Source organism: Phoxinus phoxinus, assembly GCF_949152265.1.
Source record: "Phoxinus phoxinus genome assembly, chromosome: 10".
Taxonomy (NCBI): domain Eukaryota; kingdom Metazoa; phylum Chordata; class Actinopteri; order Cypriniformes; family Leuciscidae; genus Phoxinus; species Phoxinus phoxinus.
In genome coordinates, this window is record NC_136885.1 from 29709659 (window position 1) to 29725455 (window position 15797).

The window sequence follows — 15797 nt, forward strand, 5'->3', positions numbered from 1 at the left end:
CAAATTATACAATTTACAGGGTTAGTTCACCCAAAAATAAAAATTCTTCCATTAATTACTTATCCTCACGTAGTTTAAAACCCGTAGACATATGTTCGTCTTCGAAACACAAATGAAGGTCTTTATAATGAAATCTGAGAGCTTTCGGTCCCTCTATTGACAGCCTATATACACAACTACCACTTTCAAGGTCCAGAAAGGTAGTAAAGACATCATAAAAGTACTCCATGATATGAAGCAACGTGAGTGCTTTGTTTGTGCAAAAAATATATTTTAACACTTTATTTAGAAAATATTAATCTCTAATGTGTGTTCATGCAAAAACATCTACTCTCACGACATCACAACACGCATGCGCTCTCGTGAAGGAATGTCGGAGATTAATACTGCTGTATATTACAATATATTACATTGATTTTACAAAAAAAGTTGCATTTGAGGTGTTCGCCACTTGTGACCAGGAGGAGTACGAGTGTGACGCCTAAATGAGGAGCACCAGAGGGTCTCAAAACTACAACAACAACTTGCTGACCCCAAACTTTTGAACGGTAGTGTAATTGACCCTTCGCAAGAATTGACCAATCATACTTCGCCATCCGCCATTTGCCATTCAGGAGAGTTAGTAGATTAACATGGGAGGATTTGAACATGAAAAACAGAGTGTATTGACGCTTTTCCGCGGTTAAAACAACATTCCTTCTTAAGTTCATTCATGTTTATTTGATGCTATAAATTAACTAGAAGGAAGAGATGATCGGTTCACGAGCAGCTTTAACTGATGCTCTACAGCGAACTGTCACGACACATTAAAGAGCCACAAAACGGTATTTGTTGTTTAAATTTCTTTTTAAAAAATGACCAAATTTGAAAGGTGAGACTTTGTTTAATATGTTTAATTACAAAAGTAACCGAAAAGTAAGCTGGTCTGTCCTGTCTGTCAGTGTGTTGTCAGTCTCCTCTCTACTCCGCAATGTATTTTTCACTGCGTGAGAACATGGTGTGGCGTGAGAGCGGCGTAACTTGTTGGATATAGTGACAGTAACTAAGGGGGGCGGGTCTTTGCGAACGGTCAATTGAGAAATCTGTTAGGTCTATCGAGCTATGAAAGAGCATAAAAAGTCCTCTTGGATGTTAACATTAACTTTCACAGATTAGAATCACAGTCAAAAACATGTTTTTTTAACTGAAATGAAGGCACATCTGTCATATATCCACACAAACAGAAAGCTCTTGATAGATCACTAAAAGAGAGGCAAGTGCGCAGGGGAGGGGGAAGGACGGTGTTCTGAAAAGATGTCTGAGCCATTAACATTCATACTCTAATAAGATTGCAGTGGTGAATAAATCAGAGTTCAGGCGAGCCTCATATAAACAAAGCCAACATGGGACACAGCTGCCCAGAGCTCCACTGACCCACTTTGACTGGCTTGTTTTGGGGAGTCAGTGAGGGTAACCGGCCCCGAAGGGGGGGGGGGGGGGGGGGGGTTACTGGTGGGGCAAACGTCTGTTTACAATGCAAGTACATGAACATGATGAGGAACTCGGAGACACGCTCAGAAGAAGAAAAATACATCTGATTCAATTTAGCAGATGCTCTTATTCAGAGTGACTAGAGATGTAATAAATTACACTGGTAATTATGATGACGACTAGGGACGACTAGGTGAGAGGAGTAACTGGGAGTAAGTTTTCAGCAAGATCATTTGATATGAGCACGGACTGCTCATATTATGTTACTACGGTATTATTTAGAGGGGAAAAGGGAGAAAAAAAAAGATTTTTAATCCAGCACAACTGGCAGACAGACAACTGTTTGTTACCCTAGAAAAAAAAGAGATTAAACAGAACATATGCAGGTCTAAGTCTCCTGCTTCTTAGAGTTTTCTCCTGAGATACAGACCCCAGTAATCTCACATACTGTATGTATGTCTCCTCTAAGAGATCTCAACAAACTTTCAAACTGTGCTCAATCGCAAACAAAAACCAGAAATTTCAATATTTTCTCAAACATTCTTCCAAAATCAAATGATCTATTTATTCATACATATAGCTCTATATTGATTGCAAACTGCATGCAAACCATCCTAAATTCAAGCAATGTCTTAGGAGAAACACCTGAGACTAAATTCTTATATGAAGCATACCTGACAAATCTCATGAGCTATGAAAGAGCAACCTCTGAGCAATAAAACGTTCAGCTAGGAATGAAATTCACAGCTAACCATGACCTCTGGACTGACAAAGGTTGTGGATACCGTCAGGGTCATTGCACAAATCCAAAAAGAGGGAGGATCAAGTGATTTATGATCATGAATAGGTTGTTAATATTCACTGGCTGGCAAGGGGATTGTCTTAGATCTTAATCACAATGTGAATTACAACCGGTGTGTGTCTGGAAGAGTTGTGGAGGGAGAATGACGGTTAATTTCACAATTATGCAGTACTGATATCCCCTGAACCCATTATAGTATAATCTACCCAAGGTCTACCCTCCCGAAACCCCCAAAATATCATTAATATGTGACTTTTATGTAAATAAAATATGGTAGTTGCTTTTCAGGAAGCAGTGAGCTTGGCTCTCAAGCATCCTCCCCCCATTTGACCTAATCTACCCTTGAACAAGCTGAATTTCATATCTCCTCATACTTATTTTCAGCTTAAACATAATCCTCATGATGACCTCTTTATAGTGGTTACAGGTTACTCTTTATAGCGTTTGCTTACATGGTAAATGTATTTGCATTGATAGTGAAGTTAATGAACCCGCTGTTATTGTTATTCTTCAAAATAGGACTTTTAAAAAATGACTTTTCTAGTAAAAGAGAGGATTTTAGGCATAATGCAAGACACATGAAAACAAACATAAACTTGTGTGTCTAGAGTCTAGACTATTGTGCATGTTTCATGTTTGGTCACATGTTTGGGCAGAAACAGTTGTGCCCAAAATAATCTGGCAGCGAGAGGGAAGTTTCCTAATAAAGTTTCCTCATAAAGAATCTGGGAAAACATGTGGTGCATTCTGCTCTGCAGCACTCAGCCCGTCCTTGTGCATGTCCTTAGTTCCCCTTGTGACCAGATGTGCCATGAGGAAAGGCAAATCTTCTTGAGAGGTTCCCTCCATTTCATTCCAATTTAGAACTAGATTTGTCCAAAGAAAATACCAGGGGTGTTTGCTCATGCATAAACTAGGGCGTTGTGTGCGGTTGTCAGGGTATTTCTATGTGGTTGCTAAGCAGGGATGTGCAAAATTCAGAATGGCTCCTGTGATGGATTTTTTAATTAATCATAATTCATAACTAACATTTATTTTTCTTGCAGGGACAACATTCATATGCTTTTGAATCTTAAATGTTTTCAAACCCTTTGGTGAGAAGGGTTTGCCTATGAAGAACCAATCAAACTGTAGGGAAATTATGTAATGTTTTATATAATTTTTGCCATGCTTCTATTCTATAAAGTTAGTGGAGCAAGTTAGTGGAACAAGTTATTTAGCAAAACACTAGAGATCTTACTCCTATTCCCAAGTGATAGTGTTTGAACGGAACGAGACGTTGTTCGACTCTTTATGAGACTCTTAGGCGGGGTTACCGTAGTTTGCGGTCAAGTAACTAGAATTCTTAGGCATTTTATGTGGTCAGAATAGCTACACTTACAGTAGGTCGTCAACCCGAGCGGTTAGAGGTAAACTCAACTGAGTATAATATTTTCAGGTGTCAGGGACACTCGGTTCAACCAAAGTCAGGTGCGTAGGGGGAAAATCTACCACACACCTTTTCAAAATATGATTGTAAATTTGAATCGAAACTGCCACAACCCACCAAAAGTTGAATTGGAATGACAAGAAATGGATCTGTCTGTCTTTCTGTCTATCTGTATTGTTCCCTCTTGAGGCCTCTAAACTTTTAAAGTTCAGGGTTTTTAACATTGTTTCTAAACGAAACTTTCAAATAAGGCTATGTGAAGCCAAAATTCAGATTTTGACAAATGTTGTTTTTCTAGTTAAAAAACTAGTTGAATTTCTTTCCAATTCTATTCCAATTTTGTATCCAATTCATTACGTCAGGATTTGAATTGAAATTTAAAAGACAATCTCAATTCAATTCTGAATGGCACACAGCCATGTTGCTAAGGTGCTCTGAATGTTTGCTGTGAATTTGCTAGAGTGTTTTGGATGATTGCTATGTGTTTTCTTACAGGCCCAAGTCAGAAGAGCCGACCCTCAAGTACTCTGGTCGCTAGATATGGTCACATCTTTGACGTAAGCTTATTGGATTTTGTTACCTGTTTCAACATCCACTAAGTGAAAATTGCAAGTCTAATCACCTAGAAAAGTAATAGCACACCTGTCCTAAACAAACCAAACGATAAGTATGAGCAAAATGAATTGTGATTCTTAGTGAATAACCTGGTTCTTCTAAACGCTTACCTGCAGAGCATTTGAGTTCCTTCCAGGACGTAGCACTGGCCCCCATTGAAGCAGTAGTTGGGCTGCAGATCACATGGGGACTTGCAGGTTCCATTGGTGCGGACAAAGCCCTGCCGACAGTCTGAGCCATTAACTGAGTCGATCACACCAGGGGGAGCACTGGGTTTTTCTTCCACGGTGGCTCCTTTGGGAAACGTGAAACCAGGGTTGGGGGGCAATCGAGGAGGGAAGCGTTTGGAAGGAGGGGTAGTGGAGACGTCATCATCGTAAGACTCAGAAGTGCTGCTGTTGGGGTAATCGTCGACAGTGGGAGTCACATCGTCGATGGTGGGAGTCACACTATCATCGTAGGGCGTCATGTAGTCGTAGTTGTCAGGCATGGCCCAGGAGGTGGGGTCACGGCCCTGAAGCTCGTGCGGTGACAGAGACGATGGGTCTAGGTTCTTGCGGTGGGAGCTAGAGTCGAAGAAATCTACGGTGACGTCAGATGGGGAGGGTGGATGAGTTGGGGACGGGGTCATGGGAGATGTCTCAAGGTCAAGGTCAAGGTCAAACACAGTGGTCTTCATGTCTCCTTTAGCATCCTGCCAGGGTGGTTGTGTAGGCACTTCCTGCTTCACTTTGTCTTTCTCTTCCACTTCCTGTTCCTCTTTCTCCAAGGTATTAACAGGCTCATGGGGAAGGAAGTATTCGTTCTCAGCAGAGTCGGGGCTGATGTCTGGGATCGTCAAAGTGGTTGTGGCACCCTCACTGGAAGTTGGAGTTCCTGGAGTTGGCGAGAAGACTTCATTCTGCATCCCACTGCCTACATCTTCATCTCTGAGCTTTCGTCCGGTGGGAGTCAGGTCGGAGGTGCTGGGCAAGCTGGTGAACTGTAACACCTCCTCTATCTTCTCCTCCTCACCCTTGGTAGACAAGGAGGTCACATTAACAGCACTATCAGCCTCCGTTTCATTTCCCACCACAGAGTTACCTGTTGAAAAGAGCAGATTAAGGTTAGGAGGAATGAAAACTCTTTGCTTATTTCCTTCTCAGTGGTAGGTCTCCCAATGTCTTTTAAAAAGCTTCTTTAGCAAGCCTTGAGATTAGGTGTAATTATTTTACTAATGTACATGGTTCTCAAAGGCAGGATTAGGGATTAGGGGTCGAGACTTGAATCATAGGGGCTCCCAGCAGAGTAACGATTAGCTAAAAAGACACACATTATCTTTGACCACCAGAAAAGCCCATACATTATTTTGTCATCTATATATCAGGTCTTATCCAACAACACAATTTTATTAAAATCAACACAGTGTTCAAAATCTATTTTACAGCCATAATGTGAATAAAATATTCGATGAGGGGAAACAAATTAAAGAGAGGCTAGATTGTATCCATTGAGTTGACCGGATTGTGAAAAATGTCAAATGGCAGATGTTTAAAAAAAAAAAAAAAAAAAAAAAAACAGGGCTTGGTAATAATGAAATTAGTTTTCATATATATTTATATATATGCTTGCAGATAATTTGTTGAACTTGTTTTACTTTAAATATAGGCAAGTTAAAAACTGAGGAAAAACAAATGTAATTGTATTTAAAAATACAAGCAATTAAAACAAAATATAAAGGTCAAAATATCTTCTACAGTGTTGCTTCTAAAGTAAATGTATCTTAGTTTAAGAATTTTTACTGGAAACAAGTAGTAATTTTTTGCAGATATGAAAGTTACATTTCTTTCCATGAAAAAATCAAACAAATCTTTCACAATAACAGAAACACTACAAGCATGGATTCTCACAATTAATCTGTAAAACACTTTTATAGAAGTTGAACACGAACAAAGATACTTTGTTCAAAAATATGAAGCTCAAAATATGTGTTTGCTGCTTCCACTACACAGGAAATTGTGTGCATTTCTGGAATAGCAATAACATTTTTGTGAAGAAGTATATGGACTGATCCTGCTTTCCTGTCGCACAGAGCAAAAGTCTAAGCAAACTTACACGGCAGTCTCTCTTTCTTGAAGACCGTTGTTTCCAAAGATAACTGTTTTGCATTGATTTTCCATGCTGTTATCTGACCGCTCTATTGATGAGTTTATAACTTCTGTATTGCCAGGGCATTATTGTTCCAAGAACATCTGTGTTTTTCAAACACATGAAAAAATAAACTGAGTAGGATATAGTCAGAGACATAACATGTGACAGCGGAGACTAAGATCTTTGGCACAGAGATGCTCCCTCGGAAAAAGGTTCCCAAAAATGGCCAGATGTGCTTGGTCTGGATTTTATTAGAGAGTGTGAATCACTAATGTAGTATTTATGTGATAAATCTGACGGAGATGAATCTGATACAGCTCCTTTGTGGTAACTTTAGACATTAGCGAATCTAGAAATTAGCATTTAGGTCTCTGTATTCGTGCAGGATTAACATGCTTTTCAAACACAGATGTCAAATCAGTTATTGGAGCATAAACACCACACACAACAAAACAAAGAGGGTGAGGAGGTCATCAAGTGCTGTTTCCAATCAATCCGCACAAACACTTTAAAACTTTGTCCATTTAGTTTTCTGTAGATTGAGCAAATGTTTTTTAAAACTTTAAAAAGTTTTTTTTTTAAGGATACTTTCATGAATAGAAAGTTTACAATAACAGCATTTATTTACTTTTTATAAATGTCTTAACTGTCACTTTTGACAAATGTAATGCATCCTTGCTGAATAAAAGTTTTTGAAAAACATAAATTAAATTAAATCTTTCCGATGCCAAACTTTTGAATGGTGAAAGTGCAAAATAACATTGTACACAGTCAGTGATGACTAAAAATGTGTGTGAATGACTAAACTAAAGGTGCCCTATCGAAGCTCTCTGTGGACAAATATCTTTAGCATCTGATACACAAAAAAGAGTCCTAATACACTTTAACAAAACATGCAGAGAAAAAAAAAGAAGAATCCTCTGTTTATTTTAAGACAAAAATAGTCTTAAATATGATGACTAATACAGGAAGACATCATCAGTCTGACTAGATAGAAAACAGATGTGTAGTTAAAACACATGATCTCTATATTTGTTTTGCGCCATTAACATGGCCAATGCCAAGTAATAAAGCTCTCATTTGAGTAGCATAATCATAGTTGCAGTTTAGTGTATCTGCTAAACCGTATTATGGTGTTTCAGTGTGACTCCTGAGAGCAGCCAGTGATTAAACTAGAGATAGAAAACCAAACTCTGGTGTGGAAGGTCTGAATTTAATAAGTGCGAACACATAATGCACAGCGTCCTTCAACCGTTTGCAGACGTGTCATGGATACTTGGCGGTATAACCTAATTAGGAGCAGGATTTTCACATTCGCTTTCATGCATCTCCTTTTCTTCTAGCAGAACATGCCAAGTCGGTCAGTCAGTCAAGGCTATTTGTTCTGTAAAAAAAAAAACATTTGACACTTGCTGGAATGCTGGTTTTGCAGATTGTGTGGGCCAGATTTGGGTCAGATCTTTACAGCCACGGCATTATCAAAGATCTCCTGCCATAATGCGTCTCCCAGACGGGATGCACTACAGAAGCGAGGAACCGGGGGCCCCAGGCAAAGCGGACACAAAAGGGTCCTTGTGTTTCCCCTTTTCTCTCAGATGGTCAAATCTTGTTACATAATACTCAGTTACCCCCTTTTCTCTCAGGCACCCCAATGCAGCCCAGAGGGGAGGAGGTAATTTGGGGTTTGGCGCTTGTTGTTTGGTGGCCAGGCTCGGAGGAATGATGGCTCGGGTCTTGGTTGCATGACTTTGGAGAGACGCCAAGCTCTTTGTTTGTGCAGCACTGCAGACAGTGAAGGGAGGACAGCGAAGAGCCCTGACAGTTCGTCTGTTACCTCAGATGGGTTTCTGATGGCAGACTGCCTGAGCATGAACTGTGGGAGGTACATCTCAGAAGCCATGGACCCGACAGCTTCATTTAACATTTTTCTGTCATTTAAAGGTCGGTCTAGTGTAACATTGTGATTTCTTTGAGGTCAGCATTAAATGTTGACTTTTATTGCAGTTTAAATCCAATATAACTTCCATAAGAGCAAAAGAGGATATTCAAAGAGAAAAAAAATCTAGTTTCATCCATCAGGAATTGATTGGATGATGAAAAGAGATGCTTGGAGGGAGGGGCGTGGATATTAACTGTTTACATTTTGAAAAATAAAAGGTTTCTTTGGTATAACATGAAACGTTTACAATAAGATTTGGAATGTGTATTAAGAAGTTTCTCATGTTCACCAAGGCTATGTATTTGATCAAGGATGCAGTAAAACAGTAATATTGTGAAATAGTATTACAAGTTAAAATAACTGTCTTCTATGTTAATATACTTTAAAATGTCATTTATTTCTGTGATTTCAGCAACCATTACTCCAGTCGTCAGTGTCACATGACCTTTCATAAATCATATGCCGATTTGGTGCTTAAGAAACATTTGTTATTATTATTATCAACATCAATATTTATTTTTTCTGAAACAAAGAAATATATTTTTCAGGATTCTGTTGCTAGCATGATTTAACATTTTGCCAACATGATGTGGCTAACATGATTTAGCACGTTGCTAACATTATTAAGCATATTGCTAGCATGATTTAGATTTAACATGTTCCTAGCATGATTATCATGTTGATAGCGTTATTTAACCGATTGCTAACTAAATTTAATACATTGCTAGCATGTTGCAAGCATGAACTAGCATGTTGCTTAATGGTATTTAACACATTGCTAGCATGATTTAATACATTGCTTGCAAGATTTAACACATTGCTATATGTTGCTAACATGATTTAACATGTTGTTAGCATGTTGAAAATGGAAAGTTTTTCCTTTGCATTTTTTAAAAGTTTTGCATACAGACGTTGTCAAAACGATTCCTGTTCACACAGATCTGCGAAAACGCCTAAAAACGCTGTATTGCCAGGCCAATAGTTGGCAATGTCACTTTTTAAAGAAACTACGCGCCTATAGACAAAACAAATAATAGGCCTACGCATGCATATTACATCACCGTTTTCACAAATTCGTGTTTTTGAAGTTTACATGGAGATGATAACGTTATCGTGATCATAATCATGTTCAAATACTCGCACTTTGAAACCTGTTTTCAAAAGATCGCGTTTTCATTCCAACAAAACACTGTTTGTCCTGTAAACGGCCCCTAAAACAGCAGACCAAGCTAATGAATTTGTAAAGAAAACATCAGTGTGACTGATAGTGACAATAGAGACATGGCATATTAATGATGAGCACTGGCCTTAACCTCTATGTCCACCAGTACGTCCAGGAGCTGTCAAAAGTGATTGATTATCTGATGATCAATCACAGAATGAAGCCTTAATCACTGTATCCCTCCAAAACTTTACAAAGACTTGAAGAATGAAGTACATATGTGAAATATATATAAAGAAGTATACAGAGTAAATTGATGAAGTGGAAACCGTAGAGGGAAATCATTTAACTCAGTGTTGTCGACACAAAACTGCCTCCATCCAATATGCTTTTGTGAAATGCCTTAATATCCTGTGCAAAAAATAGGAGGTGAATTTTGATTCCATCCCTCCATGGAATATTTGAACTTTACTAATTACGGAGGTATTAACCGCCAGATCTTTTGACCTTGAGACATAATCAGACAGCTGCCACTGGACGTCTCTCCACCTCCCAATGCATCAATCTTTCCATTTCTGTACTCAACAGGTGGTTGGGTGGAGGAGGGATGTGTTGCCATGGGAACCAGCTTGCCCTCGCTGTGCAGAGTGTGCAACGGCGGAGCTCGAATGCGCTGTGTGAAAAACCATCATCACAAATTTATACGTCCACATCAACAATTTTAAATAAAAGAAACACCTAGAAAAAAATAGCTAAGTCTTTAGACTACTCAATTGTCTACCATCTGCACTGCTGATCTTCTCTGCCATTTTTCTACTTTGATAAGCTAATTAAATAAGCTAATTAATGATCTGTTTTCATTACATGTATGAATTCACATGGTAGATGCATTAGAGGTGGGGTGATCAGTTTCTGATGAAACACAAAATGGCAGCAGTCCACATTGACAGCACATCTTTAAAATTAACTCCCGGTTGCTTTACAGTAATTAAAATAAATAATAATAATAATAATCAAGGCATTGAATACCTAGTAAATGAATGCCTTCAAAATAAGGAGGTGGAGAGATTGCTCAAACAAATCAATCCTTACTCTGAAAACAGACTGCACTGACTTTGTTGGGCAGCAAATGATTATGAATGAATGCAAATCTGATTAACCTCCCCGAAAACCATTTAAAATGTGTGAGCTGTTGTTTTCGAAGTCCATTGCAACAGATCCAGAAAAGACACAGCCCTTTTGCCTACAAATTCATCCAATTCATATGCACAAAGTATCCACACATTTATGTCAAAACAAGACTTAATACACTCTTAAAAATGAAAGTTCCTAACAGGTTTCCCCCCCACACCCTGATTCCAAGAACCATTTTGGGTTCAACAAAGAACCTTTCAGCAAACCGTTCTTAAAAGTACCTTTTTTGCTTAGTGTAAAGATCATTTTAACAATCTAAAGAACCTTTTTCCATGGATTCTTCACCATCAATGCCAATAAAGGACCTTTACTTTTTAAGAGTGCACTAAAATGCACCCTGTATCGAGTAGCTGTGTACATGACATCATATCCCTGGAACAAAGAACTGCAATCCTTGAAATACTCAGGATTGGATTGGACATGAAAATGAGTAAAACTGCATGCCATGGCTCCTTTGGGGATATAGTAGCCTATGGTGGATTCCAGATTGCTAAATGATGGCGGTGTCAGTGGATATCAGAGAATCTTGATATCCTTCTCATTTAAGGGTATTGAGGTCAGAATCCTGCTTTAAGTGTTCATGGCTTACTGATGCACAGTAACAGGTGGCACTAAATAGAGATAAAACTGCTATCAATCATGCATGTGTCAATGTATGAAAAAATCGTGTTAGAATCATATTAAAATCAACACAAGATGAGGCGGGCAACACCTTTTTCCCCCTAGCAGCAGCGGAGTCTCTCAGCACAGAAGATGGCAAGTGTGTCCAATGGGCTCTTGTGATAATAAAAAGGCAATTCAGCAAATACTGAAAGTGAATACATTATCAAATCAGTTACTGACACAAATCAAATTTTCCTGCAAGGTTTCACCGCACCAATATGGACATAATGGATTGGAAAAGGCTGTCTATGATGGCCAATGGCACTCCTCTTCTACTCGAATGACCATTTTCTTGCAGGCAACAAAGAATGCAAAAATTGCTTGTTAATTTCTAAAAATTCCTCATGGAGTTCACATGGAAGACAGGAAGTGAATCAACAAGCAAAATCAAAAGCAGGTCCATGCACGAAGCTAACAAAGGGCACCGGTGACATCTTTTTTTACCTGACCACACTAACCGCCATCACAGTATAGCTTTTAACAAAGGTGTACAGCTGATCTAGTGCAGTTTGGGGCATCGTCAAGAAAAATGTGATAAAAGAAAGAACATTTATTATAGATAAAGTCCTTCAATATTCATATTTCTATTAACAGATTCAAGAACACCAAGAAACCATGGGTATTTTTTCTGTCTTGTTGCTGGGCGACAAAATGCAGAAACTGAGCATTCAACTAGACGGACAATGGACCTTCTAAGCACCATTGCAGAATTATACATTAGACTTTATATTATTTAATGAAAATACCGGCTTTTTTACATAAACACCGAGCGCGTCAATGAGATCATCTCTAACGCTCAGTGATCTATCGGAATTTTAAACACACCACTGGTCGAACAGTCGCTCCCATTGGGCTGGTCCTCCATCCTTAGGCTGAACGACACAATCTCTTAAATAACCCAAGTGACTGACCATTAAAACTACAAAGACATTCTTGTTCTGTGCGTAAAATCAAACTACACGGATTAACAGTGTGATTTGCTGCGCGAGATTGTCCGAGCATAAATTATTTGGTGCTCTAATCCTGCCTTTGTGCGCCTCCATCATTGCCATAGTGACAACAGCTGCTCAGTGGAGTAATCACAGCGCAGTAACTCTACACTACCACTACTACTACGAATACCACTGCATAATATGCCCTGGAGGAAAAAGAAATGAGCAATTATAAGCAATTATTTAAGATAAATGGTCTGCAAATCACTTGCAGATGTTTTCTGTGGTGTCCTTCCTTTTAATGTGGGTTAATTAATGATGTGCATTTTGGACGAACCCCCAAATATCCCAGTTCGACATTTAACCTACATTTCCACGGCGCTGGTCCAGGCACATCAGCAGCAGCCGGCGCGCAGTCATGATTTACGCGCTACAAAACCCAGCAGTGGCTGCACTACTGACCGACATTCTCATTTTTGTGATGCTGTTCTGTCATGCCACCTCGTGTTTGAAGGCTATTGAGTCTTAACTATCAGCTGATTTAATATGCATGTCAAAAAAAAATCTTACCATGTGCAAACAGCGGTGTCAAGGCGACAACCAGGAGGACAGAGAGCATCGGCACGCTCCAGCATCTCGAACACAACCTCATCTCTTTTCGGTACATGCTTGCGTGCAACTAAGAAATCTAGCAGAATACAAATTCTATAGTCTCCTGGAAACCAAAAATGTTCAATTCGAGAAGTAAATCCTAGATGTGTTTCGTCCGATCTGTTATATCGTATCTCCTCTGCGCTTCTCCATGTCCACTTCTTTTGTGAGGTGTCTTCTCTGGTCGTATTTGTTTACTTCTATTTTTTTTCTCAATGCGATGGAATTTGTTCCCTTATGGTCCCATTGCCACAGACCAAATGCAAGTCGGTGATCTTGCTGAGAACCGGACGGACGGACGGACGGACGCTGGCCGAATCAATCGGTTCTGAACCAAACCGACGCGCGTCCACTTGGAGAGATGCGATTCTACGCGTTCTCACAGTATGAGAGGGAAAATGATTTCGGCTCCCACTGTCTCCCCACCCCCTCTTCTCCCCAACCCCTCCCCAAGTTCTTACTCCTTTCAATAATGTTCAACTACTGACAGACACAAAAACAGCCCTCCATTGTACAAGCTCGATTATTGCCTTGCTCATCCAATGGGTTTTTATCTTGGATAGTCGGAAACACTGATGGTTATAGATCGGTGGATGGAACTGATTTTGCTGCTTGTGGCTTAATCTTTCGTGTTCAAATATTCGCACAAAATTGTTTATTTTGTAAATTACATATAATAATACTTTTATAATAATAATTATTATTATTATTGAACTGTTTAAAATATTAAGCCATAAATAAATAAATAAAATATTTTAAACGATGTGGATTTTACTGCTTGTGGTTTAGTTTTTCATATTCAAATATTAGGCTACATGTGAAATATGACAAAATAAAATAGAATTGTACATTTTGTAAATTATATAATAATAATAATAATGCTTTATATTATGCAAATGTTTGAATATGATTAGGCCACACACAAAAAACCTGTTTAAATAAATACATTTCAATGCTTTTAATATATTTTAAGGGGGCATCTTACATAATCTTCCCTAAAATAAGAATATGTAAATGGTATACAGATATGACCAATGCTTTAGACATGGGTGCCCTTTCAAATGCAGAAACCTGCAGATTTCAATAATGAATATAAATCTTTTAACAGTGGATCAGAGGGCAGAGGAGATGCATGTGTTATCGAGGGCTGTGATATGGTCCAGATTGTTTACGGGTTGATGGTTTAAGGAGAGGAGAATGGAACAATAAAGCAGAGGAGGGGCGGGAGGCATGAGATACACTCCTCCGGCTGTGGTGATGAATGCATGAGGGCTGGAGGTGTCGGTGGGGGTCGGCAGCATTCTTACACACAGCACCATTGAGAAACACAAGGGACCAGCAACAGGCGGTTCACCAATGCCTCTATGTGTGTGTGTTAATAGCGTTCACTTTGTCCAAGGTTGAAATTTCACTCTTCTGGTGGGCAAAATAACTAATAATGCTATCAGCAAAAAGGGAAGAACATCACAAAATTCACTGCATCATAAAGAATCAATAAATCAATAAAGTGACAAATTAACCATAATGCCTCTCACTTTACAATGTGAATTTCATCTAAACCTACTTAGCTATCACAAGTTTGATTAAGCTGAGGCTTTAAAATCAATGGAAAGTTTCACTGGGTTTTCTTTTTTTTTGGCACTTCCTGAACCTACAGGGGTCATATACTGTATACTACATAAATATTTCAAACAGGATATATGACTTTCATCTGGTCACTGAACAGTAATATTATACAGGATTACTGTAGTGAGTTTTTGCAATACTAATATAGAATAAACGGAGCAATTCCAAGAGGGTCCTCACACCATCTGTGCTCGGGCCCTAAATAGCAACACAAATAAATATATAAATATATACACAACACCATAAAAAAGAAAATCCCATAGAACTGATATTCTCCCACAGACTCATTAACCCTGTCTCTATGCCTCCTTCTCCCCCCCCACTGGTTCCCACACTGCTCTCCGAGTGCAAGATTTGGGTTAAGTGCCAACAGGCTCCGCTTCAAAGGGACCGTGGAAGCGAAGAGCTGGTGTACTGTGGCCTCCAACCAGCGCTCTTACAATAATACAAATATACAACCATATACACTTCCCTTATGTGCTGGGAGAAAAACTTTTTGACACTACCAGTCAAAGGTTTGGATGACAGAATTTATGCTTCAGATCTTAAAATCCTTTTGATCGCATATACAGTATGCTTAAAGGGACAGGTCAAAAATGTAAATTCTGCAATCATTTACTCACTTTCATGTCATTTCAAACCTTCTTCTGTAGAACAAAAAGGTGTCCTGGTTACTCTTTTCCACTCCGCAGTAAATACATGGCTATTTATCCACCTTTTGAATTACGGGAGGTGCTTCCGGTTTGGGGAACTTCCACTCAAAAAGCAACCGATTTCAAATAATAAGGTGACGCTACAAATAATCCTTATCAGCCAGTTTGACTGAATGAGCTGTGAAATTCCCTTCATGTTATATTTTCAGACATCAGAATGGCAATATTCAGTTGCTGCATTATTTCCCTCCTGATTATTTTTCTCTCTCTTTGTATTCTGCTGTAGCAATATGAAAAATGACAACATATACTTTGCATTTGTGGTCTGCTCTCCTGATTTAATATACGATATATCCCATTGATAATTCACTGGAATGCATTAAGAATCTCTCTTTTTCTCCCCAAAATCCTCACGTCTCTTTCCAGGTTTGTTAAAATGTAATTGTCTCTCCTTTTCACTTTTTATCCCTATTAGCAGTGTTTACTGAAACATTTATAAAGCAGGCAAATGCAGTATTTGTTATGATGTAA

At 38.9% G+C, this 15797-nt stretch overlaps 1 protein-coding gene across 10 annotated transcripts in view; it reads right to left on the bottom strand.

Moving 5' to 3' along the window:
- cspg5a (chondroitin sulfate proteoglycan 5a) overlaps positions 1 to 13445 on the bottom strand; it is a 32063-nt gene extending 18618 nt beyond the window's left edge. For 7 of the 10 annotated variants that reach the window (XM_079624727.1, XM_079624722.1, XM_079624730.1 and 4 more), the window contains exons 1-2: positions 12907 to 13375; positions 4427 to 5399 (exon numbers count right to left, since the gene is read on the bottom strand). In XM_079624727.1, the coding sequence (XP_079480853.1) occupies positions 4427 to 5399; positions 12907 to 13003 (1070 nt within the window). In that variant the 5' untranslated portion in view covers positions 13004 to 13375. Of the gene's footprint in view, positions 1 to 4426; positions 5400 to 12906 lie in introns of all 10 variants that reach the window. The other 3 variants (XM_079624729.1, XM_079624724.1, XM_079624726.1) reach the window with 3 other exon arrangements.
- Positions 13446 to 15797: the final 2352 nt, after the last annotated feature.